Source organism: Zosterops lateralis, assembly GCF_965231275.1.
Source record: "Zosterops lateralis genome assembly, chromosome: 20".
Taxonomy (NCBI): Eukaryota; Metazoa; Chordata; class Aves; order Passeriformes; family Zosteropidae; genus Zosterops; species Zosterops lateralis.
The window spans coordinates 11,278,342-11,302,797 of record NC_139780.1 but is presented as its reverse complement, the minus strand read 5'-3'; the positions used below and the strand labels follow the sequence as shown (position 1 = coordinate 11,302,797).

Sequence of the window (24,456 nt, the reverse complement as noted above, 5' to 3'; positions counted from 1 at the left end):
CCTGGTCATCAGCAGCACCAAAACCCACAAACCAGGAAAAACCCACCAGCAAAAATTCCAGGAGAAAAAAAGCTACAATAACTTAAAAAACTTTTACTATTTTCAAGTTACAAATCTTCACTACAAGTACCCACACTGCACCTCTGGGGAAGACATGTTGGACAAGAAGACAAGCTCCAAAAAGCTTTACATTTACAAAGCAAAGAGCATTACTGCTTTTAAAGAATCTCCTTTTTTGGAATTAAGATGGTGAAAAGAAAAATCTATAAAAGCCAATTTGTTTTCTCACTAAAAAACACCAACCATGAAAGCATTTTCCATTATAAAACTTAATTTATAAGAACATTATTATATACAAAGTTACACCAACCAAAGTGTTCACAATCACCTGCAAACTGATTCACTACAAGATCACATAGGAAAAGCTTCGTAGGTAACATCAGCATTTGAAGGTAGTGACTCTTCCCAACATCCATCGCAGGTCACTGACACAAAATTCTTTACTGGTAGAAAACAGGAACAACTCCAAAGGCTTCAGTCCACATTCATCAGTATCGCCTGTTCATCTTCTTGAACTTTTCATAGTGATAATCATCTGTGGCTTTTTCATTGAGGGGACGTTTGCGATTTGGAGGAGACCCTTCAAAAGAAAAAGAAGGAAATTTTATATCCCTGTCCTTTCACAGGAGACATTTCCTGAACTCTGCCACCTCCCTTAGACAGCCCCTCACTATGTGAGGTTATTTACACCCTTTGCTATTCCACCAAACCCTGACCTTCACCATTCCATCCCTGAGCATCTCTACAGACATCCTGAATCCAGAGTTTCTGGTGTGATCTAGTGGTGGAACAGCCTCCTGGACTTGGACTGCTCTACTCCCCCCACCTCAGGGCACTCAGAGAAGAGGAAGCAAGCAGAGCCAGATCACTCCTCTGTACAAGAGCCCTGAAGAGTTTCAGTGTCTCCTGAAGAGTTTCAGTGTCTCCTTACAACCATTCAGATTTGGAACTTACGCTCAGGTTCTGGCCTCTCTGTGTCCCCCACTCTCAGTGGACGCGGCTTTGGCTCCTCCTTGTTCCTTCGCACTGGCGCATTCAGCTCCTCGTGATAAACTGCAGGAAGGAAAACATCAGATAAGGAATATTATCTGGAGCACTCTTTCCCAGATGGATAAATTTCTATGGCCCTTGTTACAAGTGATCTTTACCAGAAACAGAAACTCAGAATCACCCTTCTTGGAATTGGTCTTTATGGCTAATTAGGCAAGATGGGGTAGAGCAAATTTCAACAGCACTATTTCAAGTGGCCCAAACACTCTTCACTTCCATCAGAACACACCAACCTGATTCCCATCCCCCCTGTAACCATGGAAGGACACAGCAGAAGGCTGCCTTTCCTTTAGATGTCTGCAGCATCAGAGGATCACGCAGAAATTAATTCCTGTCTCCTGTCCAGTAAGGTCTCTGTTTGCCTGGCCACCTGTCTGCTCTGGCAGCCTACAAACTGGAGTCTCTCCATCATACACCATGATTTCTAGCATGTAAGGCACAACTTAAACATCTTGAAATTTATGAGGCAGTGTCAGCCGGGAGTTCAGAAAGCCCAGCCATAAGAAATACATCCCTCTCCTTGCTGATGGGCAGAAGAAAATGACCAGGCCAGAGAGGGTCTATCTGAGCATCCCAGGAAAAGCAACCAGACATGCTGATGGATGGACTAATTTCTCTGTCCCAACTGGATCAGGAGAGACAAGACTTACATCTATTGTGCTGGACATAATTAACAGCCATGTTGGTGGGAACAAAGGAAGTTTCGCTGTCTTTCTTTTTGTTCTGCTGCTCTGCCAGCAGCTTGGCCTTGGCCTCTTCAGTCGAGATGATGTTTTTGATTTTTGCACTAGAAGAAAAAAAAAAATCAGTCATAGTTAGAAAGGGTAGCAGGCACAGAAGTGCTAAGTGCATGGATTTGGAGGACAGTAATAGCACTGCTGTGGCATCTGATGCAGTTTTTGAGAGAGGAGGCAGTGCTACATAAACAAACACTTTGTTTCAAAGGTAAAAAGGAAGCTCCTATCTTTGTGCATCCTTTCAGTGCAGGACACAAAGGGGTCCTGCAGAAAGCAGCCGGGGTCAGGTCACAGAAGAGCCTTTTCCCAGAAGTCACAGGATGGAGCTGCACTGAGCCCTGGGGCTGTGTAGGACATGGTTATTACCACACCAATCCAGAACAAGGCTCAATCCCACCTCATCTCAAACTGGGGATGTGTAATCTAGGCATAGCACTGCTCTGCCAGCCCACAGCTGCTCATCATCCTGTCAATCCTGGCCAGCACCCACAGATTTGTGAAACACATACTCAATTCCCAGGTCCACTTCAGGAATGCCGCTCAGCATCTGGTTGGACAACATCTCCTCAGTCTTCTTGGCAGAGGAGACACGGATGTTCTCTGGCAGCTCATACAGGGAGTCCTCAGCATTCTTAAGCTTCACCTTCTGCTCCTCATTCTCCACAATTCCCTTTCTTTTCTTCAGCTCAGTCTCAATGTACTTCATCCTGAACAGCAGCACACAAGAGAGGGGACATTTAATTGTGTTCCTGTACTCTGTTCTGGAGCACAGCTGCATCCCTATCCTGACAGATGGGAGAGAGGAAAGATTCATCTCTCCAAAAGCACTCAGCTAATATTAGTAGCAAGAATTAATTGTCCAAGAAACAATCAGATCCTCCAAGGTCTTCAACAGTCAGCAGGGAAGGCTCCCATTGGGATTTAGTGCCAAGCTGGCTCGTTGGCACCTCATTCCTTTGTCCATGAAAAAGCCTTCTCAATTCCGGTAGGTGGGAAGTGAAAGGGCAAGGGAAACTTTCAGTGAGAACTGGGAAGATGTCCTGGGACTACTGACAATCCAAATGGTGAGAGGCCACCCAGCCTGACACAACCTGAGACACAACACAGCATGACTCACATGTCAGCATCTTCGTCCCGCCTGTTGGTTTCTGCTGAGAAGGAAGTTCCCAAGTTCAGATCTTCCTCTTCATTAATCCTAAGTGGAAACCACAATGTTTACAGGTTTTGATGGGGTTTTTTTGTTGGCTGTTTGTTTTTTTTTCAGGAGAGTGTGGTGGGGTTTTTAAAAGTAATTTAACAAGTTAGAGCAGAAGTAACTGGCCAGACTGCATTATACGAAACTCTTCAAAGTGACACAACCTCTGGCTAATTAATTACCAGTTGTCATTAAATACTAGCCCAGGGAGAGATTTTCAGAGCTCACATGCACTTACCTGTCCTTGCCTCTTTCTTTCAGCTTCTTCATGTCCACCATTCCCCCAGATTTTATCTTAAATGGGTCATCCTGTAAAACAAGAAATACCAAAAATCCCTGAAGCTTCCCTCTGGTTTAATGCTAGTGTTCAAAATCTGGATAAAACCACAGGGAAGATTTAGGAACTGAGCTGTGACACCAGTCCTGCCCCAGGCTGGACAGACACAGTCAGTGTTTTCACACCATCACATCTGAGCCCCGAGGTGATGGAATTGTCCAGCACTTACCACAAGTGTGGCTTCTTCTTGCAACTTCTCTCCCACCAGCAGAGCTACAGCACTGGTCAGGCAGATAAAGAAAGAAAATAAAAATCAGCAGAAGGAAACACAGTACCAACAATATGCATTGTTTTATCCTTCTCTAAGTCTCCCTGTCTTTTCCATCCTTAGGCTTTAACATAGAAACTCCTCTGTCAGGAACATAATTTTGGCAGTGTCTGACATAACACTTTGTATTGGAATGAGGCAGATGACAAGAAAGAAATTGATTGTCACATCACACTTCTGGACAAAACACAATTTCCCCTCCCCAGTGCCACATCCCTTACCTCACCCCATTGGGCCGCTTTCGGAGGCTCTGAACTTCTTTGGCTTCCTCAAGTTTTAACCTAAAGAAAAGAATACATTTGACTTAGTACTTGATGCTTTGGTTTTAATTAAATAATTTTATTTTCTGCAGTTAACATAGAATTTTCTATTCAACTTTACCCTAAACCCTTGCATATCAGCGTCCACTTTTCAGCTTTCAAGTTAAATAGGTATTTTCTCTTTATTTAAGGAATGCCACGCATTTGAGCAATCAGAGAAAAACTAAAAACAAGACACCTGCTGGATTTGTTCATTTCTGATGCCTTCCCTCAACTGAGGAACGCAGCACCAAACACTGAAAGGCTTGAAGAAGCCAGTTTGGGAGGGATGAGCCAAAATACATCCAAGCATGAATGACTCTGAAGAAAGCTGACGGTGAATTGAAATCTCAAGTGTTTCCCTCTTAACGGAGAGAATCCGTAACTTCAGGAATCATTAAACGCTGTGACGTCACGCCACAACGCAGGGGTTCAACACAGCTCTATAACGTGACGTAACCGCTCACAGCACAGCCGTACGCGACGATATGACACGACACGATGTCGTGACGCCCGGACACTGCACTGCTGGACCAAAGCAATCCGGGGTCCCATCCCGTCCCCACTCCCGACTGCCGCAGCACCGGGCGCGGTTGGGCTTCCCACTGGGCCCGGCCAGGCTCCCCGCCGGCGCCCGACCCACCTGACCTCCTCGGCGAGCTGCCTGTCCTCCTCCTCCTCCTCCTCATCGTCGTCCTCCCTGCGCCGGCGGAAGGACTTCTGGCCCGGCATCGCTGCGGCTGCTGCTCCGCGCCACGGCCGCCACACCGCCGCTTCCCTCCCGCCACCGCGGCCCGCGGCGATGACGCCACAAGCCCGCGACGAAACCGGGCGGCCCCGCCCCTCTGCCCGCACCTCAGCCGGGCGGCCCCGCCCCTCTGTCCGCACCTCGGCCGGGCGAGAGCCGCGCTCCCGGGACCGCTCCGTGCCCGCCTGGACGGGCCTGGGAGCCCTCGTGCCCCCCCCGCCCGGGCCATGCACTGTCTTCTCTGAGAAGACCTTGTGTAAGTCGCGAGGATCTTTCCGTTTCTCGCAATCCCGGCAGCGCAGCCGCCGCCGGTGGCCGGTGCCTGTGAGGGACGGCGTGGAGAGAAGGCGCCGTGGGGGGCGTCGGTCCCACAGCGGGGTTTATAGACCAGCCTTTGGAGCAGGACGTGGCTCCTTCTCCCGGTTGCTCCCCGCAGGCCGAGGCACCGAGCCGCACTGTTGGGTCCCCGGCCGAACGAGCCGGGGTTCACCCCTCCAGCTCCCGCCCTGGGGGCTGAGCCCCGACTGCTCGGGGAGCCCTCGGGCCCGGGACCCCGCGGGGTCAGTGCCCCCACCGCCTCCTCCGCTCGGTCCCGCCCCGCTGGGCTCGGCCCCCGCTCCTCCCCCGGCCTGCGCGACACCCGCCGCTTCTCCGCCGCTTCCCTGCGCTGCTCGGTTCCCGCGGCCCTTCCCGGCGGCCTGGCTTGGGGCGGGGGCGGCGACGCCCCGGGCATCCCTCAGGTGAGCGAGGGCCGCGGGCCGGGGCGGCGGGTCTCGCGTTCTTATGTGGTTGTGGGACTCTGTGCGGAGGGAGAGCGGCCGGGCCGCGCGGGGGATGATGCAGCAGCAGCGGCCGCGGGGGCTCCGGCCCCGATCCTTCCGTGCCCCGGCGCTGGGGCGGCCCCAGGGCCTGGTGCCCACCCCGGGAGCAGGACGTTGCGGCTTTAGGCTGTTTCTGTTCAGTCTCGCTCGTGTCCGGCTGCTGTAGCGTCTGTCAGGAGAGGACTCCTGTTTTGGGGGTCTGCTGCGCTTGAGGAGCGACATAGCGGGCAAGGGGGGATTTCTCGCAGGTGTTTTTTGCCTGAAAGCCAAATCTCTAGGTGAGTCGATGTGTTGTGACCTCCCATAATAAATCAGTGTTCAGACCTGCTCTCCTTTGCAGGTTTTCCTATACCTGGTGCAGCTGCGAGCCGGGAGCACTTGCTTTCTGCTTCTGCCTTGTCAGTAGGGCAGTTCGGTAAATAGTTCTTTTTTCAGTATCTGAAGTATAAAACGTCTTGGAGCACAACTGCAGATACTTCTTTCTCTTGGTAGGTTATGCAAGACCAGACCTGGTAGTTGTTTTGTGGATGAGCAGTGCAAAGATTTCTTTTATTTGTGCAGTTGCTCTGAAGAATGTCAGCCTGCATGGATCTGAAACTCTTGACAGCTGGCTCTAGCTTTGGTACAAAACCACACAGTTGTTATAAGAAAAAAAAAAAAAAAACAAAACCAAAACAACCAACGAAAACCTAGAAAACCTAGAAATGTGTTCCTGTAGAAGGAAGGCAGAGACGCTGGGTTTGGCAGCAGCTGAAGCGACTGAAAGTAGGTTGCAGTTACGGAGGAATTGTTCTGACATGTTCCTGTACTGTTCCCCCTCAGTGGTGCTTGAGAAAGACAGGCTGAAGGACTTGTTTTAGAGTAAATTCTTTTCCCATCATACACAGTACATTTTGACAAGCATAGTTCAGTTCTCTGGCAGTGCTTTTATGAAATTCCTGGTTTCCTGAGCAGAATTAGAGCTCTGTGTGGCAGCTGAAGCTCTTAGGGCAGAGTCGTGGGAAGGCAGGAGTTGAATATTTCCCTCTGAACAGTCACGAACCTTTTTCTGGTGTGTGTGGTCAGGGCTAAGAGGCAAAAATGAGGTTTTCCCTGCGTTGTTCAGAAAGGGAAGCCCTGTGTGGGAAGAGCAGCACCCCAGTGCTGGAAAGTCTGAAGACATGGTTTTAATTTTGAGGAGAGGGGTGGTCTCACAGAATGCACTGAACCATCCACATCCAGGAGACTCTACTTAACAAAGTGTGCTTCAAAAGCAGTTCCCAGTTAACTTCAGCTGGTGAAGATATGGGATCTGGAATTAATTTTGAAACACTATTTTGTTCATTAGATTTTCTGAGGAACATCTGAGAGACAAGAAATCAAAGATGGTGAAACAGCAAATATAGCATTGATTTTTTTTTTTTTTTTTTTTTTTTTTTTTTTTTTTTTTTAATTGGACCAGCTGATGCATTTGGGGAAAGGGATCTGTTTTGGTCAAGGAACTCAAAGCCTGAAATGTCCCAGTTTTATGTGTTAGTCAAAGCTTCTGAGCTTTTGTCATTTGTCTTTTAAATCAATGTGTGTTAACACTGCTCTGTGTTCCTTCTCTGTGAAGCTGCATGAAATTGCTCTGTTGTTTGTTAAGCTTCTCTTCACAGGTTACCGAGATCCAGGTCAGCACCCCTGTGGTGTTTTTTACCATGCACATATGATTTCTTCTCCCTTTGCTCCTCCCATCAGTTTATTCTGTTCTAGAGAGTGATAGGAAAACATTGTAAAATTATCCGTGGGGTTTATCTTCTGCCAAGGCAAGGTGCTAGGCAAGGTTTTCCACTCCCAAGATAAGTGTTACTTAAATGGCCTCGATTAATTTTTTTTTCTTTTCTCCCTGCTGTCAGTGATTCAGACCAGATAACACTGGGAATTGTTTCAAATGTCCTCAAAATGTGAAAAAATCCAGAGTGTAGCAGCCATGCTGCTGCTGCTGGAGTCATTAACATCAAGTTCATCAGATTTTTCCACTTCTTTGTTGCGATGATGTGGTCTCTTCACATATGCTTCATTTACAGCCAACTGTAATATTTTGGATCCTTGTCTGTGCTATTAGTATCACTTATCTTCTTTTCTATTTTTTAATGGCCATGAGCAAGATTATTTAAAATCTGCTTAAGAAACAGAAATTTTTCATTTTTTTTTAATAGCTGCGTGTTACTGAAACATGTTTGAAGTCTCTTCCAGATCCATGGACCACCATGAAAGTGTTTATTGTGTTCATAAGCTATGAAATCATCTGTTCTTGTAGTGCTTGTATGTATGAGCTGGGTGGAACAGTGTGTTGTTATGTTTTGCACACACTTCTAGTTATGTGGCTCATAAAAATCTGCCCTTGAAATAGTAAATTCCTCAGAGACTGAAGCCTGCTTGTGTTACAGTTAATTTAAGTCTATTTCCCTCTTGCCCAGCTTCATTTAGAGCTAATCATATTTTTAATGTGTGATGAAGTAGTGTAACAACGAAATGTTAGATTCAGATCAGCACAGTTGGGTGCATGAAGCTCACAGACACCCCAGGCTAAGTACTGCTGTCATGGGCTGCACCACCTTTCACTTTTCATCAGAGTTTCATGCAAATGAGCTAATTAGATATGTATCTTTGCAGCTGAAGCTGTGCCCAGCACCTCTCAGTATTTCTGAAGGCACATTCCATGATATGGATTATTAACTTTATTTGCTTCTCTCTCCTCCCCACGGCTTTGCTCCTTCCCTGCAACACCACAGTGCAGCCACTCAGCAGTGGGGCCAGACTGTGCCAGCTTGTGGGGCTCCAGGTTTAGATTTGTTTCAATCTCTGAACCTTAAAGATTGATATGGAACTCTAATATGCAAAACAGGTATCTTCTTACAGTCATGAGAGCGAATCTGACATGTAGTGAGAGGAGCCATCTTTTTTTGTCCTAGGAAACCCTCCTCACATGAGTGTTGGTGAAAATGGGGGATACAAGGGACATCTGTCCTCACCTGGATTCCATAGGAGAGGTGACCAGGGATGATCTGCTGCTCAAATCCAAGGTACAGGGTTGTGGCTCTGAGTCCTTTCCCTTTTAGCTGTTGTGCATGGATTTGCATGTTTGCTTTTTGAAGAGAATGCTGCCTATCTCCACAGGGAAACTCTCCTTCCCCCACTGAGGTACCCACATTTCCCATAAAATCACCCTTTGTGACCCCACAAATTTCTCATAGTCATTTTATTCTGCTTGAATGTGTCACTTAGCAAAAGTGGTGCAATTGTGTATATGATTGGAAGTGTGGTGTTAAGGAATGAAATACCATGAAGGTTGGGGTGTTTCATAGAGAAGTTTCTCATACTTCAAGGACTTGGTACTTAAAAACCAACCAAGCAAACAACCCTTCTTTTATCATGAATTTGCAGGGAGCTTGCCAGTCTTGTGGAGCTGTGGGACCAAACCTCTGGGCTTGTCTTCAGGTAAAAATGGCTTATTTGTGTACATAATGTGGTGGGACTTCACTTGAATAGCATTTATACTGAAAAAAAAGAGTGGGGAGCAAAGGAGGGGCTCATAGTAGAACTGTATAGTGGTTTTGATGGATTCCAAGGAGGAAACTCTCAAAGTGAAAGGATAACACTGTCACAATCTGACAAGATGTAATAATTCACTCCTTGTAGGGGATTGTCCTTCTGTTCCCAGTGGGAATGAATAAATTCCCCAGTGTTGGTTGTTGGGTGGGTGTTGTGTCTGCTGGCACCTGTGGAGGGGCTGCAGGGTGACACCTTGGAAGCGAGGAGGGAGGGAATGCCATGGGACATCCAGGGAGGCAGGGACTGTTTATTTTTACACTGGAATGCCCAGGCTTGGAGCTGCTCAGGTGAGATCCCTGTTGGAGCAATGGCCTTGGAACAGAGACTTTGCCTGGTTCCAGGTTTTCTTTCTTAAATCACTTCTAAATTTCCATCTTGTTCTGGGCCCTGAATAAAACTGGCAAGATAATTCTTAAGTTGCTGCTGCTGCTGGGACTGGAGTTACAGACTGTTTTCTAAAGAGTCTAACTTGATGTGCCCATTGTGCTTTGGCTCTTTCCCCTCTCTAGATTGGTTGTTCTTATGTTGGTTGTGGGGAGTCCTTTGCTGACCACAGCACACTTCATGCACAGGTGAGCTTTCCTCTGTTCCCCACATTTAAACAGACAGAATTGGTTTTATCCTGTTCCATGTTCTGGTAGCCCTGTGCTGCAGCTCAAGCTAGCTGCCAGAGATGTGTTGTTTTCCTTTTTAATTCCCAGGCCAAGAAGCACAACCTGACGGTGAACCTGACAACGTTCCGAGTGTGGTGCTATGCCTGTGAGAAGGAAGTGTTTCTGGAGCAGCGCCTGGCTGCCCACCCGCCCTCACCCCCTGCCAAGTTCCCTGAGGTCTGTGTCACACAGGGCAGGGCTCAGGGCTTGGCAAGGTTTTGTGTGTACCTGGTGTGAAGTTAGCCAAGGGATCTCTGCCGTGGTGCAGCGTTGGCTGTGATGGGGATGCCTTCCCTGAAAGTGGCTGTCTGTAGCCAGAGGACCACTAGCCCTGACTTACAGGGCTCCCAGCAAAAAGACAAATGACTAGGAGTGGGAACTAGATGACCTTTGTGGTCCCTTCCAACCCAGACCATTCTATGGTGCTATGATTCTATGATTTTATGACTCGAATATTCATTCTGACTATATTTTTAACCTTTCCAATGGGGTATCTGCATGTGAGAAGAACCTATCTCTCACATTTTCATTTCCAATGCATGGTCCATGGAAATTTCAGCTGTCAGATCAGAAAATCATGTACTTCTGACACTGCTGCTCATTCCTGAATTTTCTTATCATGAGTACTGGAAGCAGTAAAGCCACTATTTCCACTTCCTGCTGCCTCAGTGAGAAGGGTAGACAGTGCAACCTGTTCTTCCTTCTCCTTCTACTTTTCTTGAAGGCAGGCTTGATTTATGTATAAGATAATATCTCTCACATCTCATCTTTCAAAGCAGGCCTGTGACTGATAGTTATTTCTCTGTCTTTAATCTAGGATTCTCCTTTGTCTGCTCACCCTCTGAAAGCTGTTCCAATTGCAGTGGCTGATGAAGGCGAATCTGAATCAGAGGATGATGATTTGAAACCAAGAGGTGACTTTGCATTGAGTTGATGAAAGGGCTGGCAGGGCAACTCTGCAGTCTGTAGGGCCTGCACTGAGAGGGTTCCTGGCAGCAGAATGTAGACACTGCCCAGAAAGGGCTGGATTCCCTCTCCCTGGGGAGGAATATAGAAAGCAGCACATCTGGAAAGTGATTCATCCCTCTCTTGTTTGTGCTTTAGGCCTTACTGGAATGAAAAATCTTGGGAACTCCTGCTACATGAATGCAGCACTTCAGGCTCTCTCAAACTGGTAGGCATTAGGGCTTTCAGTGTTGTCTTAACTGACTTCACTACATATCTAAAGTGTCACCTCTGATCTGAAACCTTCATGAGTCTTGCAAAGAGAGATTAGCCAGGCTAGGGACAGAAAAAAAAAATTATGGCAACAGAAGTGTTAGAGTAGGAGATTGAGGGACCAGCCAGCTCGTGGCTATGTACAAGACTCATGTTTAGACAAATGCTTGAAGTAAAACGTCATCATTTCTGTTGCAACAGAAACTATTTATCCCAGAGAAAGCCATGTCATGTCTCTTTATTCTCCCCACTGATATAATTTTAATAATATCTATCCTAAAATATTCTCTAGCCATCCTGCTGAAAACTAATTCCAGGATCTTTTCTGTACTGAAAACAGGTTCAGATCAGCTTTTTTTCCTTTGATCCAAGTGAGGAGTCACATCTGCATCTGGAATCACTTCTTCCCTTGGTTTAAAATCAGTACCTTAAGCATGCTTTTGATAAGGCCTGCATGAAGTTTTGATAAATAAATAGAAGCAGAGGAGCCATTTCTGTGGGCTGAATTCTCTTTTTCCTTCTCTTGCAGCCCACCTCTCACACAGTTTTTCCTGGAATGTGGTGGACTGGTCCGTACGGATAAGAAACCTGCCCTGTGCAAGAGCTACCAGAAGTTGGTGTCTGAGGTCTGGCACAAGAAACGGTGAGTGCTGACCCCTGATCTAACCTGGCCAGGTTTCAGAGATGTGTTGGTTCTGAGGTTTGGCATCAGCAGAGGAAATCTGATCCTCAGGGATAAGTGTATTGTCTGAGGCAGCGATTTCACCCCTTGTGTGCATGGGGATGTGAGGATTCGCTGGGATCCAGGAGATCCCATGTCCTGCTGCTGGTGATGAAATGGGCACACTGATGTCAGTGCAAAGAAATCATTCCTGATATTACGATTTTAGAAAGGAGGCGTTTTAAAAAAATATAGTTCCCCTGCTGGCAGTGAAGAAAAAAATGATGAAGTAAGGGAATACTTGGAACTACCTCCTGGTATTTTACGTGGACTTCAGTGACCAGCACTTAATTGCACTGCTCTTGATTAGCAGAGGAATTGATGATTTGGATGAAAAAAGTGATTTAGAGATTTTTACTGAGTGATGTGGAAAATGCAGGGGACGTTTTGGGAAATGTTTGCCATTGGTTCCAATTCTAGACCAGTTCAAAGGACAGTGCAAAATTATGTAGCTCTGTGCAGTAAATTAAACCCCATCAAAACAGGAATTTAAATGGTATTGCATATTTGCCTCAAGTTCATTATTAGCAAGGAATAAGTAAGATATGGAGCAAGGTGAACTGTGTTTTTGTGGAGCAGGAGGCTGCAGGCTTTGAAGAAATGTCATTTTAACATTGATTAGATTTACTGCATTTACTGGGTGGTCAGCCTGCCCAGATTTTGAGACAGACACGGTGCTGGAAAATGAAACAAAGTAACTAAGTGCTGAACTCTGCTCTGGAAAGAATCACTTTCCACTCTCAAAGTATGACAGAGCTGTAGGTGAAATGTGTTTTGAGCAAGGGTCTCTTTGGAAAGACAGACTAAAATGACTGCAAGGTGTTTTCTGTCTCTTGGCGTGTTTGTCACCCAGCTCATGCAGAAATCTCTGCCCAGCCTTTGCAGGTGCATAATTATCTTTTGTCCTCTTTAACTACACACCACACCCTCTGTTATGGCCTGTTAGACAAGCTGGCTCCAGGCTTGATAAGCAAACTGACGATTTCTTTTTTGTTTTTCTATGTCTGAACAGCCCGAGTTATGTTGTTCCAAGCAGTCTGTCCCATGGAATCAAGCTTGTCAATCCCATGTTCCGAGGCTATGCACAGCAGGTGGGGCCTGAAAAAACTCATGCCATTATTCCAGAAACAGTGGGAATTAAATTCTTGCAGTAGTGGTGCTTGTGTTCAGAGGGAAGAGCTTGAGCTCAAGGGTCATGGCCTTTCTGTGTCAATATCAGTGATCTGATAGAGCACTTGGGTAGGATTTGGGAGACGTGGAGTCTTTTCCAGGCTTGCCTCTGGCTTCTTGGTACCAAACCAGTTCATTTTCTCGTGTCAGCTTGCTCACCTCTGAAATTACAGTGGTCAGATCATTTATAAACAGCTTTGAGATCTATTGATATCTGCTTTATAGGAGTTTGGTATTATTTATTCATGTCAGAGCTGAGGAACCTGGATAAATCTGCACTAAAAACTCAAAGATAGAAATCTTCTATATTCTTTTCCTGGGGAATTACAGCAAAACTACATCTTATTTAAAGGTAGTATCATTTTTTTTTTGCTTTGAAGTCTTTATCAGCATAGCTCTTCTGTTTGTTCTTTATAACAAAATGTAAACAACAAACTGTGATTAGAAAATTTACTAGAGAAGTGACAGTGCATCAAAACTGTGATAGTGACAAGAAATCAAAACAAAGAATAAAAATAATGATTTATGAAAGAACTCCTATATTTGTCTTTGATGTGAAATACATTGGCATGGAAAACTCTGATCTGAAGAGATAAATTTGAAAGGTAGGCAGGGCAGGCTGAAAGCCAAACTTCATAAAACAACTGAAACATCGTAATGAACTTTCTGCAGTTGTCAAAATTCCAGCAGCTCCTTTGAAGCCAATGTATCAGCTCTTTTACCATGTATTATGAATGTAGGAGCTTGCACCTAGACTGTATAGCTTTGGGTTCCTGGTTCCTCTCCTGATTATTAAAGATTTTAATCTGCCCTCTCTAAGAGATGGCTTGCCAGGAGCAGAAGTCTTTGTTCCTGGATGTGTTTGTGGGTAGGAGTCTGTTCCCCAAGGCCTGCTGTTTTCATCAGGTTTCTCCTTGTTTTTCCCTATTATCTGTTGCAAACCCCTGATAAATGCACTCCTGGTTTGCCTTCTACATCTGTTCTCTGGCTTTTCAAAGTCTTTCAGCTGGAGATTTTCAGATTAAAAAATTGGGCCTTGAATTATTTAGGAGTTAAAGCATTTCTGTAAGAGACAGGCCCTTTGGTGCATGGCCCTGCTTTAGCTGGGACTGTGTGCTGCAGAGCAGACTCACCTTTGTGGGCACTCTTGGAATGGGCTGTGAATGGAGCCATCCCCATTTGCCCCATTTCTGGCTGGATACTGACATGGAATCTTGGTTTTCAGGACACCCAGGAGTTCCTGCGATGCCTGATGGATCAGCTCCATGAGGAACTGAAGGAACCTGTTGTTGCAGAGATGAGGGATTTGGACACCAATGACCAGGAGGACAAGCGGGAGGGCGACCGAAGCCCTTCTGAGGATGAGTTTCTCTCCTGTGACTCCAGCAGTGACAGGGGTGAGGGGGAGGGCCAGAGTCGGACCTCAGGGAGCATGGGCAGCAGTTCCCTGGCAGAAACAGAGCTGCTGATCCAGGATGAAGCAGGGAGAGGGATCTCAGAGAAAGAGAGGATGAAGGACAGGAAGTTCTCCTGCAGCCATCGGCGCAGCAACTCGGAGCAGGTGGATGAGGATGCAGATGTTGACACTACGATGATGCCGGTCGATGGCAGAGCCTCACCCGAGATGCTGCCAGCTCCCTGTCCTGCCAGCCCATGTAGGACACCAGGTATACCCCTCTTCCAGCAGGAAGATGTTACCATCCTCCACAGGCACTGCGGTGTAGTGCAGTGCCAGACACATAATGTGATTGTTCCTTCTCTGTGTTTCTAAAGATTTTGCATCCAAGGTTTTCCTCAGTCCCTACCTTTGTTCAAAATTGCTTCTATAAGGAGGTGTACTTGGTGAGCCAGAAAGGTGCTTATCCAGGCTGTGAGCTGAGTAAAGGCACAGCAGTGAGCTGCCTCTGCCAGGCCTGCAAACTCTGTATTGATGCCTTTTAAGGAAAAAGGTTTGGTATGTGTACATCTCTTTATTTGATATGCTGGCCTGGGGAAATACTAGCTGTGGAAAAGGCAGAAGGTATTTGCTAATGTTGGACTGTGGACCCTGGGGAGAGAAGAGGGAGAGGCACAGTTTGAGCATTTCTGTGTCTCAGGGAGAAGAAAAGAGCAGCAGTGTGGAGTCACCTCAAAGCTGAACATATCTGATCTTTCAACGCTTCTTTATGTAAGAGTCTTACTCTGCCAGCTGGCACTGAAGGCAGCAATGCTGTCTGTGTGGATTAGGGCTACAGGAGCAAGCTGCAAGAACTAATTAGTCATAAGTGTGAAAAAATGGCAGGTTGTTTTTTGGTATTTTTAGTATGTAATTATTAGCTGTTAGGTACAGCTCTGTATGCACTCTCACCCATGACTAAGGGAGCTGTGTCTGCCAGCCTGTGCAAGCAGAACAGTTAATGGACACTGAACTGTGCTTTTGGGAAAGATTCTGTGCTGGAACACAGAGCTAGGCTGACACAGATTGCAGTGGAGTTGCCTTTCATAACTGGGATTTTCACCAGTGCCCTTTTCCCTCCCCATTTTCCCAAACAGAACCTGACAATGATGCCTATGTGCGCTGCTCCTCATGCCCCTGCAGTCCAGTCCATCATGAAATGCACTCCAAGCTCTCCAGCAGTCCTCCCCGCTCCAGTCCTGCCAGGCTTGGACCTTCCTACATACTCAAGAAAGGTAGTGCAAAGGAGGATTGCTGGGAGGTGAAGGAGGGAGCATGTAGAGGAGGGGAGAGAAGGAATCCATCGTGATTCTGGATTAACAGATGTAAAAAGTGCTGGTTCCCCTGGACATTAGTGTGTTCTAAAATAGTATTTGGCAAAGACTTGGCAGTGAACCTGCAAGTAAAGTCAAGCTCTGGGCACAGCTATGTTCTAGTGTGTTCTTATACTGGAGCCTGAAATGATCCACGTCTGTATCTGTGTGCTCTGTTTGTCATTAATAAAATGGCTCTGAAGTCCCAGGCACAAGCTCAGTCCCTTTAGGAGAGTGTGGAAATACATAAACATTTGTCTGCCAGACTTGAATTTCATGGCATGTGGGCCAGAGAACTGTAAGATGCTGTTATTGACAGAGCTTCCTGCCTCTTAGACATCTTGTGCTCGCAGGAATGGAATTAGGGCTGCAGATGTCCCTGTGGTGCTGGGAGCACTGTCAGGCTGCAGAATGGAGCCTGGCTTGTGTTGTTATCAAACTGGTCCCTGCATCCCAGAGCAAATTGCAAATCAAAGTCCCTCAACGCTGCGTACTCTGCAAACACAATGGCTTGTGCTTGTACCACTGTCCCTCCAGCTGCTCCATGAGGACATTCTTTCTTCAGCCCCTTGGCTGAGGTCAGCACAGCTGCAGATGTTCTGGCTGCATGAAAACCACTCTGTCTGCCTGCACGTGTGTGTGGGGACAGGGTTTGGTGTTAAACAAAACCTTGCATTTGCTGTGCATAGTCCTCTCCAGTGCAAGACACTTGGGAAACACGTGGTAAATGTCAGAGGGGGAAAAAAAAGACAAAGTACAGAGGCAGATGAGAGGGAGAGGAAGAGAAGTGCAAAGCTTGGAGCAAAATGTCACAAGACCTCAGAAAACTAGGGACTGTCTGTGGCAGGGCCAGGCTTTTAAACATGTTAAAGACTGGAAACAGGAGTTCCAGTACAACAGTTTCTGCCTCCTGAGAGTCAACTGGTGTTGGTTCAGTTGGCTGCCCCTCCCTTGAACCACACACAGCAGCAGAGTCCTCCATGTCTCTTCACACCTTGCCTCACCATGTCCCTGGAATGGGGTCTAAACATCAGGACAGTGCTTGTCCCATGTTCTTATGTGGTTGTGTGACTCTGGGAGGACATGAGACTGAGAGGCCACTCCTTGTTTTCCAGCCCAGATGCAGGCTTCTGGGAAAAAGAAGAAAGAGCTCCGTTACCGCAGCGTGATTTCCGACATCTTTGATGGCTCCATCCTCAGCCTGGTGCAGTGCCTCACCTGTGACAGAGTGAGTGTCCTGGGCCCTCCCAGTCACCCAGCACAGCCTTTGTGCTTGTAGATCTCTTCCTAGGGAATGGTGCTGCTCTCTCCAAACACCTGTGGGATGCAGCACCTGCTAACGTGGCAATAGGTGATGGCAGGGGAGGTATGGGAATCTGCCATGCCAAGGAGAGGTGTTTCTTTGTTTGCTGATCCATGTTACTGAGCTGACCCAGCAGTATCACATTCACTTAGAAAACTGAGTCCAGTGCTACTAAGTGACAGAAATCAGTGCTGACAGCAGGGAAGAATAATTAGCCACAGGGAGTTGCTCCTGCTGCCAGCTCGGGTTTCTAGCCTAGGCTAAATCCAAGCAGTGATAAAAGGTGATGAAGGTCAGATGCCAGCTCCATTACACACTGGAAACCTAGACCTCTTCCTCTTGGATATTTCCAGGTTTCTACAACAGTGGAGACATTCCAGGACCTGTCACTCCCAATCCCAGGGAAAGAGGACTTGGCCAAGCTGCACTCTGCCATCTACCAAAATGTGCCAGCCAAGACAGGGGCGTGTGGGGACAACTATGCCTCACAAGGCTGGATTGCTTTCATCATGGAGTATATCCGGAGGTGTGTTCCCTTTGCAGCACTTATGTTTTCTGAGGTTTGCCCTGCAGTGCTGGAAGGCAGCTGTCCCTAACCAGTGGTGTTAACATTGGGATGTCAGTTAGAACCATTCCTTGGAGGGCAGTATGTGCTACCTCACAGGGCTTTGAGCCTTTTCATGTGGACCAGTTGTTGCTGCTCCTCTAGATCTCTCACACACCTTGAGAGCTCTTGTGCAGCTGATCACCCCTCACTGCTGCCTCACACCTGCCCTCCAGAGCAAATTAATTCCTGGTGTAGTTTTCCAAATCATTTCCAGTTTGAGTAGGAACATCAGCTGAAAGCAGCTGTGCTTTCCCTGCTCTTCTGGGATGTGGGATGAGCTTAGAACCTACAGCTAGAGGGAAATTCATCATCCACTTGGGGTTTTATGTGCCAAAGCATTCAGCTATTTTATTTACAACCCTTAATCTCTTCTCCTCTGCAGGTTTGTGGTGTCCTGTATCCCTAGCTGGTTTTGGGGTCCCGTGGTGACACTGGAGGATTGCCTTGCTGCTTTTTTTGCAGCAGATGAGTTGAAAGGTGAGTGAGCTTTTTTCATTGGAGTTTGACAGCACAGAGGAGCATTCCATATGCATTTTGCAGGCAGATTAAATCTCCTAGAAATCCTGCCTTGGTGTACCATTAGAGACTGGCAGTGCCAAAAGTTGGCAGCTCAGCATCTCTGAGCAGGAGGGAACTTTTCTACCTGCTCAGGGGTGGGGAAATCTGGGTGAGTGTCCTCAGTGAGGAGCAGGCAGAGCTGTTGGTTGGTTGAGTTCTGTGGCTCCTCAGTTTCTTCCCTTTCTCATCCTTCCTACTAATTGGCTGCATCCCCTTCTTGCTTACACTTATTGAGAGGAGTTGTTTTGATCTCTTCTCATCCTGGCCTGCCCAAAAGGCTCCTAATCTGCTTTCTCTGCACTGTCTGGAAATGAAGCTGTGACAGGCTTGTATGCTCTGAGCAGCTGCATAATGGCTCTCTTCTCTCTCTACAGGAGACAACATGTACAGCTGTGAACGGTGTAAGAAGTAAGTTGATGTTATCTGTATTGTATTGCACGTCTGGAGTTTTGTTTCTGGAATTCTGTTTCTCTGTACTGCTGTCAGATATTTTGCTGTATCTCTGCCTGGACAATTCTGCTGGAATTCAGGATTTGTCTTGGATTCCAAAGTGAGCAAGACCCAGCTATGCCTTTGCTGTAGAGAGTCCTCACAGCTCGTTTCTTTTCTTCCCTCAGGCTGCGGAATGGAGTAAAGTACTGCAAAGTCCTCCAGCTCCCAGAGGTGGGTAAAAGCACCTTGTTTCCTAATTCTCTTCTAGCAGCCACTGAGGAGGTCAGGAGACCATAGGTAGAATAAAACCAGCAGTTTTTTTGATGGCAAAGTTTTATTTAGATCAGAAGAGACTTTCTCAGTCTAAGCTGATGAGCCAGCAGGATTCATGAGGAGCAGGCAAAGAACTCCTGCAAAGATCAGACACAGAAATGTGCTGTGCTCCCAGAGCTCCCATGGCAAAACTGCCCTTTGATGTCCTCTGTCCTTGGTCTTTTAGATCCTTTGCATCCACTTGAAAAGGTTCCGGCACGAGGTGATGTATTCCTTCAAGATCAACAGCCATGTCTCCTTCCCCTTGGAAGGGCTGGATCTGAGACCTTTCCTGGCCAAGGAATGTGTGTCCCAGATCACCACCTATGACCTCCTGTCAGTCATCTGTCACCACGGCACAGCTGGCAGTAAGTCCTTCTGGGAGAGGAGTGTGAGTGAGGCTTGAGTGTGGTCAGGAGTAGCCAACAGCTCTGCTAGGTTGATGGGCAGCATCAGACCCCTTCCATTCTCAGCCTGAGCAGCCTCTGCCCTTTGGAAACTGAGCTGAGCAGCTTCTGACAGATCCCCTGCAGCTCTTTCAGCCTCCCCACAGGCTTGGCTCAAACCCTTTCCCACTGTTCAGTCTTGCTGAGAAGCTCTTCCAAGGAAGGCAAATCAGGGTGACAGTGCCAGGCTCTGCTGCTCCAGCAAAGCTTGCCTGAACAGGAATTATCTTTTTTTTTTCTCTCTCTCTCTCTCTCTGTTCTGTGCCAGCAGCTAATCCTGTTTGTGCTGCTGACATTATCCCAAGGCTGCCTTCTGTCTGCACTGCAGATCCCAGCAGTGCTGTGCTTTCTGTTCCAGGTGGCCACTACATGGCCTACTGCCAGAACGTCATCAACGGCCAGTGGTATGAATTCGATGACCAGTACGTCACCGAGGTCCACGAGACCGTGGTGCAGAATGCAGAAGCCTATGTGCTGTTCTACAGGTGAGCTGTGCCCTCAGCCCCTCCCTGGGCACAAAACACTTGGAAATGCATTTCCCAAATGGAGTTTCCTTTCCCTGCTCCAGGAAAAGCAGTGAGGAGGCTGTGCGAGAGCGTCAGAAGGTCGTGTCCCTGGCCAGCATGAAGGAGCACAGTCTGCTCCAGTTCTACATCTCTCGAGAGTGGCTCAATAAATTCAACACCTTTGCTGAGCCTGGGCCCATCACCAACCACACCTTTCTGTGCTCCCATGGAGGTAAGGCTGCTGGACCTTGGAGCAGCACCTTTGATGCTTCCTGGTGCATTAACAAATGCAGGAAAAAGCTCCAGCTGCCATCCTGATATGGGGAAGCTACAGTGGGATCCTCTTTGTCAGAAACTCTGGCCTGCTCAGGGAGGGATGAGACAATTATCCATTGTGCTGCTGGTTGAAGGCCTGGGGGGGAGTTTAATACTTGGAAACAACAGTTTTCAGTTCTCTGTGTTTAAAAACAAACCTGTAGAAAGCAGATAGGGCAGCGTTTATCTGTGTTATTCTGTCAGCAGGGCTCGCCCTTGGGGTTTGTTTGGAGAAGGGAGCATGAACTGTGGAAGGGAGCTGGTACCACATCTGACTGCTGCTCTTTCATAAGCCATGCTGGGAAGCATTTGGTGTTTGTAAATCTCTCTTCCAAATTGGAAATGAAACACTTGATTAGAAATTGGGGCCATGGATTGAGAAACCTCCATAGTTAATGAACTTACGACTGTCTTCCATTACAAAAGTATGCAGATTGTGGAATCAGAGTTCTCAGAAAGGAAAATCTGCCTTTTTATTTGTGTCTGTTGTACACAGCAATAATGAGATCCCTGATTAACTCTTCCACTCACCTTTCCTCCACAGGGATCCCTCCTAATAAATACCATTACATTGATGACCTGGTTGTGATTCTGCCACAAAACGTGTGGGAATATCTCTACAACAGGTGAATATGGCCATTCCATTCTTTATCCTAGTATTCGTAGAGTGTCCTGATCTAAGCCAGGATGAGCTGTACCAGTGCCTGTCCTAAAAGGACATCAAGAGCTAAACCAAAGAGCCAAAGTTGGCTGAGTAAAGGCAGCTCTGCGCCCTCAGCTGCAGATGCACCTCCCTTAGCAGTGTCTGGAGTAGCATAGAAATCCCTGTGTGTAGGATGCAGGGCTGGGAAGAGTTTCCCCTGTGCTGCAGTTCTCCATTGCCCTCCCTCTCCTTGTGGGCAGGTTTGGGGGTGGCCCTGCAGTGAACCATCTCTACGTGTGCTCCATCTGCCAAGTGGAGATCGAAGCCCTGGCCAAGCGCAGGAGGATCGAAATCGACACCTTCATCAAGGTTGGCAGGGGAGGCCTCTGGGAGCAAGGCAAAGGGCAGGGGTAGGGAATGGAGACCTGGAAAACTCCTGCCTGTTTTCCAGAATGTGATCTACAGCAGGGCCAGGAGATTGGCCTGGGGGTTCCCCAGTGCAGAGGGGCAGCTGCGGTATGGCAATGCTGTGCAGACAGGAAATGTGAAACCATCCTTGTCTTGTGCCTGCTCTGGTGAGCAGGAACAGGGCATGAGGAAGGAATTACATGAGGTTCTTCTAGAGAATGGCAAGGCTGCCTTACAGTTAATGGAAGGGGCCCCCCAGGTTTTCAGGAGTGACTAAGTCCTTCCTGTGTCTCTGTTGCTGCTCTCCCAGCTGAACAAGGCTTTCCAGGCAGAGGAGTCTCCGAGTGTCATCTACTGTATCAGCATGCAGTGGTTCCGGGAGTGGGAGGCCTTTGTCAAGGGCAAGGATAATGGTAAGGATCAGACTCTGGGGGTCTGTCAGGGGGAGAGGGGGAATGGAAACAAGTCCATTTGCTGGGTCCTGGCTGAGCACTGCCCCTGCCTGGGGTGACAAGGATGGGCAGGGTTCAGGCACCAGCCACTGGGGCTGCCTGCAGGTCCCCAGGGCAGGACAAAAATGGTAAAGGGAAGAAGTTAGGAAAGCATCTGAATCTGGAGGCAGCAAGGAAATCAGATAGTTTTTGACATGTTTGTTCTCCTACAGAGCCCCCAGGACCAATTGACAACACCAAGATTGCCCTCACAAAACCAGGTGGCCACGTGCAAGTCAAGCAGGGTAAGGCTGGTGCTTGCTGCTTCTGGTGCTCCTAAAAGGTAAAGGAGACTGTTCCACTGGGTTTGGCTGTGCATAATGAAATCACAGAGCAAGATGGTGTTGCAGGGGATGACAGTTCTCTACCCAGCCCCTGCCCTGACCGAGCCAGTTCTCCAGTGGCAGTCCTGCATGACCAGATTGCTGCTGTGACTGGTTCTGCAGATCCCCAGCTCCTGCCTTGCTGCTCCCCAGGCCCCTTCCACCATTCCACTTTGTGCTGGAGCTTTGCTTTTGTGTTGCTTTTGATGTGGTCTTCACTCAGCATCTCTTGTGGTCTGGCTTCCAAAGTTAAAACAGCCCAGGTTGTGCCTGGCAATGTTTAGATTGGATATTAGGAAAAGTTTCTGTATGGAAAGGGCTGTCAGGGTTTGGGACTGCCCAGGGCAGTGGTTGAGTTGTCACCCCTGGAGGGAGTTAGAAGATGTGTAGATGTGATTGCGGACATGGATTAATGGAGAACACACTGGTGCGTCCAGCAGGAGGTGGCACTGCAGGGGCTTTGCGGAGGGACCACTGATGTCTCCTCCTCCTGGGATGGGTCTGCGGGGGGAAGTGTTTGGAGGGGAAATCCTGGCCCTGACCTTTCCCTACTGGTGCATCTGGTGACTGCTGTTGTCCCCTCCAGGTGCTGACTACGGGCAGATCTCCGAGGAGACGTGGGTTTATTTGAGCACCCTGTACGGGGGTGGGCCCGAGATCGCCATCAGACAGAACATGGCCCAGGTGCAGGAGCTGGAAAACCTACACGGGGAGCAGAAGATTGAAGCAGAGACACGAGCAGTGTGATCTGTGCGGGTGGGGCAGGGCAGGGATGGCACAGGTACCTCTGTGGGGGATGGGAGGCTGGGAATCCTGAGTGGTAGAACATCCTCCCTTGTCTGGGGCTCCCCCACCACTCCCAGAGCAGACAAGTTCCTCCTCCTCTTTCCATGTGGCTCAGAACACAGGGTGGTGCTGGGAGAGACTGGGACAAGGCTCTGCACCTCACCTCTGCTTCAGCCATGGTCTGAGGCTACAGTCACAGGGTTGTCCTGACATGAGCCCTCTCCTTTTCCTTTGCTTCCACCAAACCAGCACTCCCAGCTTGACCCCAGTGCACTGAGCTCTGCTCCTTTGCAGGTTTTGCTTTTGGCACTTCTCTTAAATTATTTATGTTTCCAGCAGGCAACCAGAGAAACCTGGTTTTGAGCCTGACTAAAGCCACGAGGTCTGCCTGTGGTTTTGTGCTGGTGGTGCTGTCACAACTTCCTAGTTTTGCTCTTTATCAAATTCTTGCAATCAACTAAGAAATTTGAAAAGAAGCTATTCCCCTTCTCCTTTCACTTCCAACCCCACACCTTCACAGTCTTGCAGAATTTTATTTTCTCCTTGTGTCTGATCTCCCACAGTCAGCACGTTTTTGGACAACAAAGCTGGAAGGAGAGTCCTTCCCAAAGCCTTGCTCAGACTGACCCTGCCATGAGCCTGTGTCTGTCTCCCCTCAGCTGGTGAGGAGCTGAGGCTGAGGAGGGGCCCCTTTGATCACACAGAGCCCCTTCAGAGGGGTCACCTGGGCTGGGGAGGGGGCCCAGCTGAGCAGAGCCCAGGCTGATGAAGCAGCTTTTTAGGAACGAGCTCCTTCTGCAAACAAGCCCCCACCTGTGTGCTGAGGTCATTCCAGATGTCCTTTGTGTGTACAGTGGCTCATTTAATGAATTTGCTCCCAGATCTGCTGCCACCAATGCAGCAGAGACAGGAATTAGGGCAATAAAAGCCAAACTCCACTTTTCTCAGCAGGGCTGTTCTTCACATGGTTTTTGTTCATCTTGCAGCAAGGGAAGGGTTTAATCTTTGCAAGCTTTTGAGTGCAGTTTGATGGAGGCAGAGCTGCCTCCCAGGGCCTGAGGAGCCAAAGGATTCGTGGTGTGGGTGATGCCACAGCACCAAGTCTGGCCTTAGTGGTGCCAGACCCTGCATGGAACTGGGACCTCCTGAGCTCCTCATGGAAAATGGGAAGAAGGGGGAGGGAGGGAAAGGCTGCTCCTTGACTTAGAGATAAAAGGGGGTAGGACAGGAGAATTTGAGAAGAAAAACGTGGCCTTCATGTTATTATTTTTTAGATCAAGTGTTTGTTGCATAAAGCAACTTCTTTAAAAATGGTCTATAATTGATTCAGCATGGTAATTTTACAATCCTGTTCATGGGATGCTTATTTAGACCCAGCCAGACTCTAGAGAAGGTCAGAGAATGAGCCACTGTTGAGATTCTCATTGTTCCAAGCTGTCTTTATTCCCCACTGCAGCAGCCCTGGGATCTGCTGCAGAGCCTGCAGGGCTGCATGTCTGTGTTCCAGAGGGTGCTGTACACACTGTAATGACACTCCTGTGCTTCAGTGTTAGACCTTGTGCTCAAAGTGGTACAATAAATACATGTGCATTCAAAAGGCCTGTCCTGCCTGGTGAGAGGGGCTGACAGCTCCAGGGAGCAGGGTGGGGAAGGAAGAAAAAAATTTTAAAAATTAGGTAGAAAATAAAATCCAAAGCTCCTACTGACCAGAGGCTGTGTGGGAAC

At 47.9% G+C, this 24,456-nt stretch overlaps 2 protein-coding genes across 3 annotated transcripts; one reads left to right on the top strand and one right to left on the bottom strand.

Annotated features, from left to right (window-relative positions):
* Positions 1–73: 73 nt before the first annotated feature.
* LOC310917584 (splicing factor C9orf78) lies at positions 74–4,729 on the bottom strand. Its single transcript, XM_083875986.1, has 9 exons — positions 4,590–4,729; positions 3,869–3,928; positions 3,549–3,600; positions 3,281–3,351; positions 2,965–3,042; positions 2,357–2,554; positions 1,761–1,897; positions 1,015–1,113; positions 74–640 (listed from the first exon to the last, which is right to left on the bottom strand). The coding sequence occupies exons 1-9, from the start codon at positions 4,676–4,678 to the stop codon at positions 549–551; spliced, it is 876 nt and encodes a 291-aa protein (XP_083732112.1). The 5' UTR covers positions 4,679–4,729; the 3' UTR covers positions 74–548.
* A 104-nt stretch (positions 4,730–4,833) lies between these two features.
* USP20 (ubiquitin specific peptidase 20) lies at positions 4,834–24,315 on the top strand. 2 transcript variants are annotated; one of them, XM_083876126.1, is made up of 24 exons: positions 4,834–4,950; positions 8,452–8,562; positions 8,924–8,977; positions 9,601–9,663; positions 9,793–9,921; positions 10,562–10,658; positions 10,849–10,918; positions 11,492–11,605; positions 12,696–12,774; positions 14,079–14,520; positions 15,386–15,523; positions 16,717–16,829; positions 17,258–17,430; positions 17,894–17,988; positions 18,444–18,477; positions 18,687–18,732; positions 19,001–19,181; positions 19,618–19,744; positions 19,828–19,997; positions 20,625–20,706; positions 20,984–21,092; positions 21,442–21,544; positions 21,796–21,867; positions 22,532–24,315. In XM_083876126.1, exons 2-24 carry the CDS (start codon positions 8,482–8,484, stop codon positions 22,690–22,692), a joined length of 2,733 nt encoding a protein of 910 aa, XP_083732252.1. In that variant the 5' UTR covers positions 4,834–4,950; positions 8,452–8,481; the 3' UTR covers positions 22,693–24,315. The 2 variants fall into 2 exon arrangements, with proteins under 2 accessions (XP_083732252.1, XP_083732253.1); XM_083876127.1 differs by lacking the exon at positions 4,834–4,950 and adding an exon at positions 5,034–5,434.
* Positions 24,316–24,456: the final 141 nt, after the last annotated feature.

Excerpts from the sequence above, each read along its gene's own strand:
- LOC310917584 (XM_083875986.1), bottom strand. The coding sequence starts at position 4,678 with ATGCCGGGCCAGAAGTCCTTCCGCCGGCGCAGGGAGGACGACGATGAG. Across the intron at positions 3,929-4,589 it reads CAGCTCGCCGAGGAGGTCAG|GTTAAAACTTGAGGAAGCCA; the intron begins GTGGGTCGGGCG and ends TCTTTTCTTTAG. Across the intron at positions 641-1,014 it reads AGAGAGGCCAGAACCTGAGC|GGTCTCCTCCAAATCGCAAA; the intron begins GTAAGTTCCAAA and ends TTTCTTTTGAAG.
- USP20 (XM_083876126.1), top strand. The coding sequence starts at position 8,482 with ATGGGGGATACAAGGGACATCTGTCCTCACCTGGATTCCATAGGAGAG. Across the intron at positions 9,664-9,792 it reads ACAGCACACTTCATGCACAG|GCCAAGAAGCACAACCTGAC; the intron begins GTGAGCTTTCCT and ends TTTAATTCCCAG. Across the intron at positions 19,745-19,827 it reads GCCTATGTGCTGTTCTACAG|GAAAAGCAGTGAGGAGGCTG; the intron begins GTGAGCTGTGCC and ends TCCCTGCTCCAG.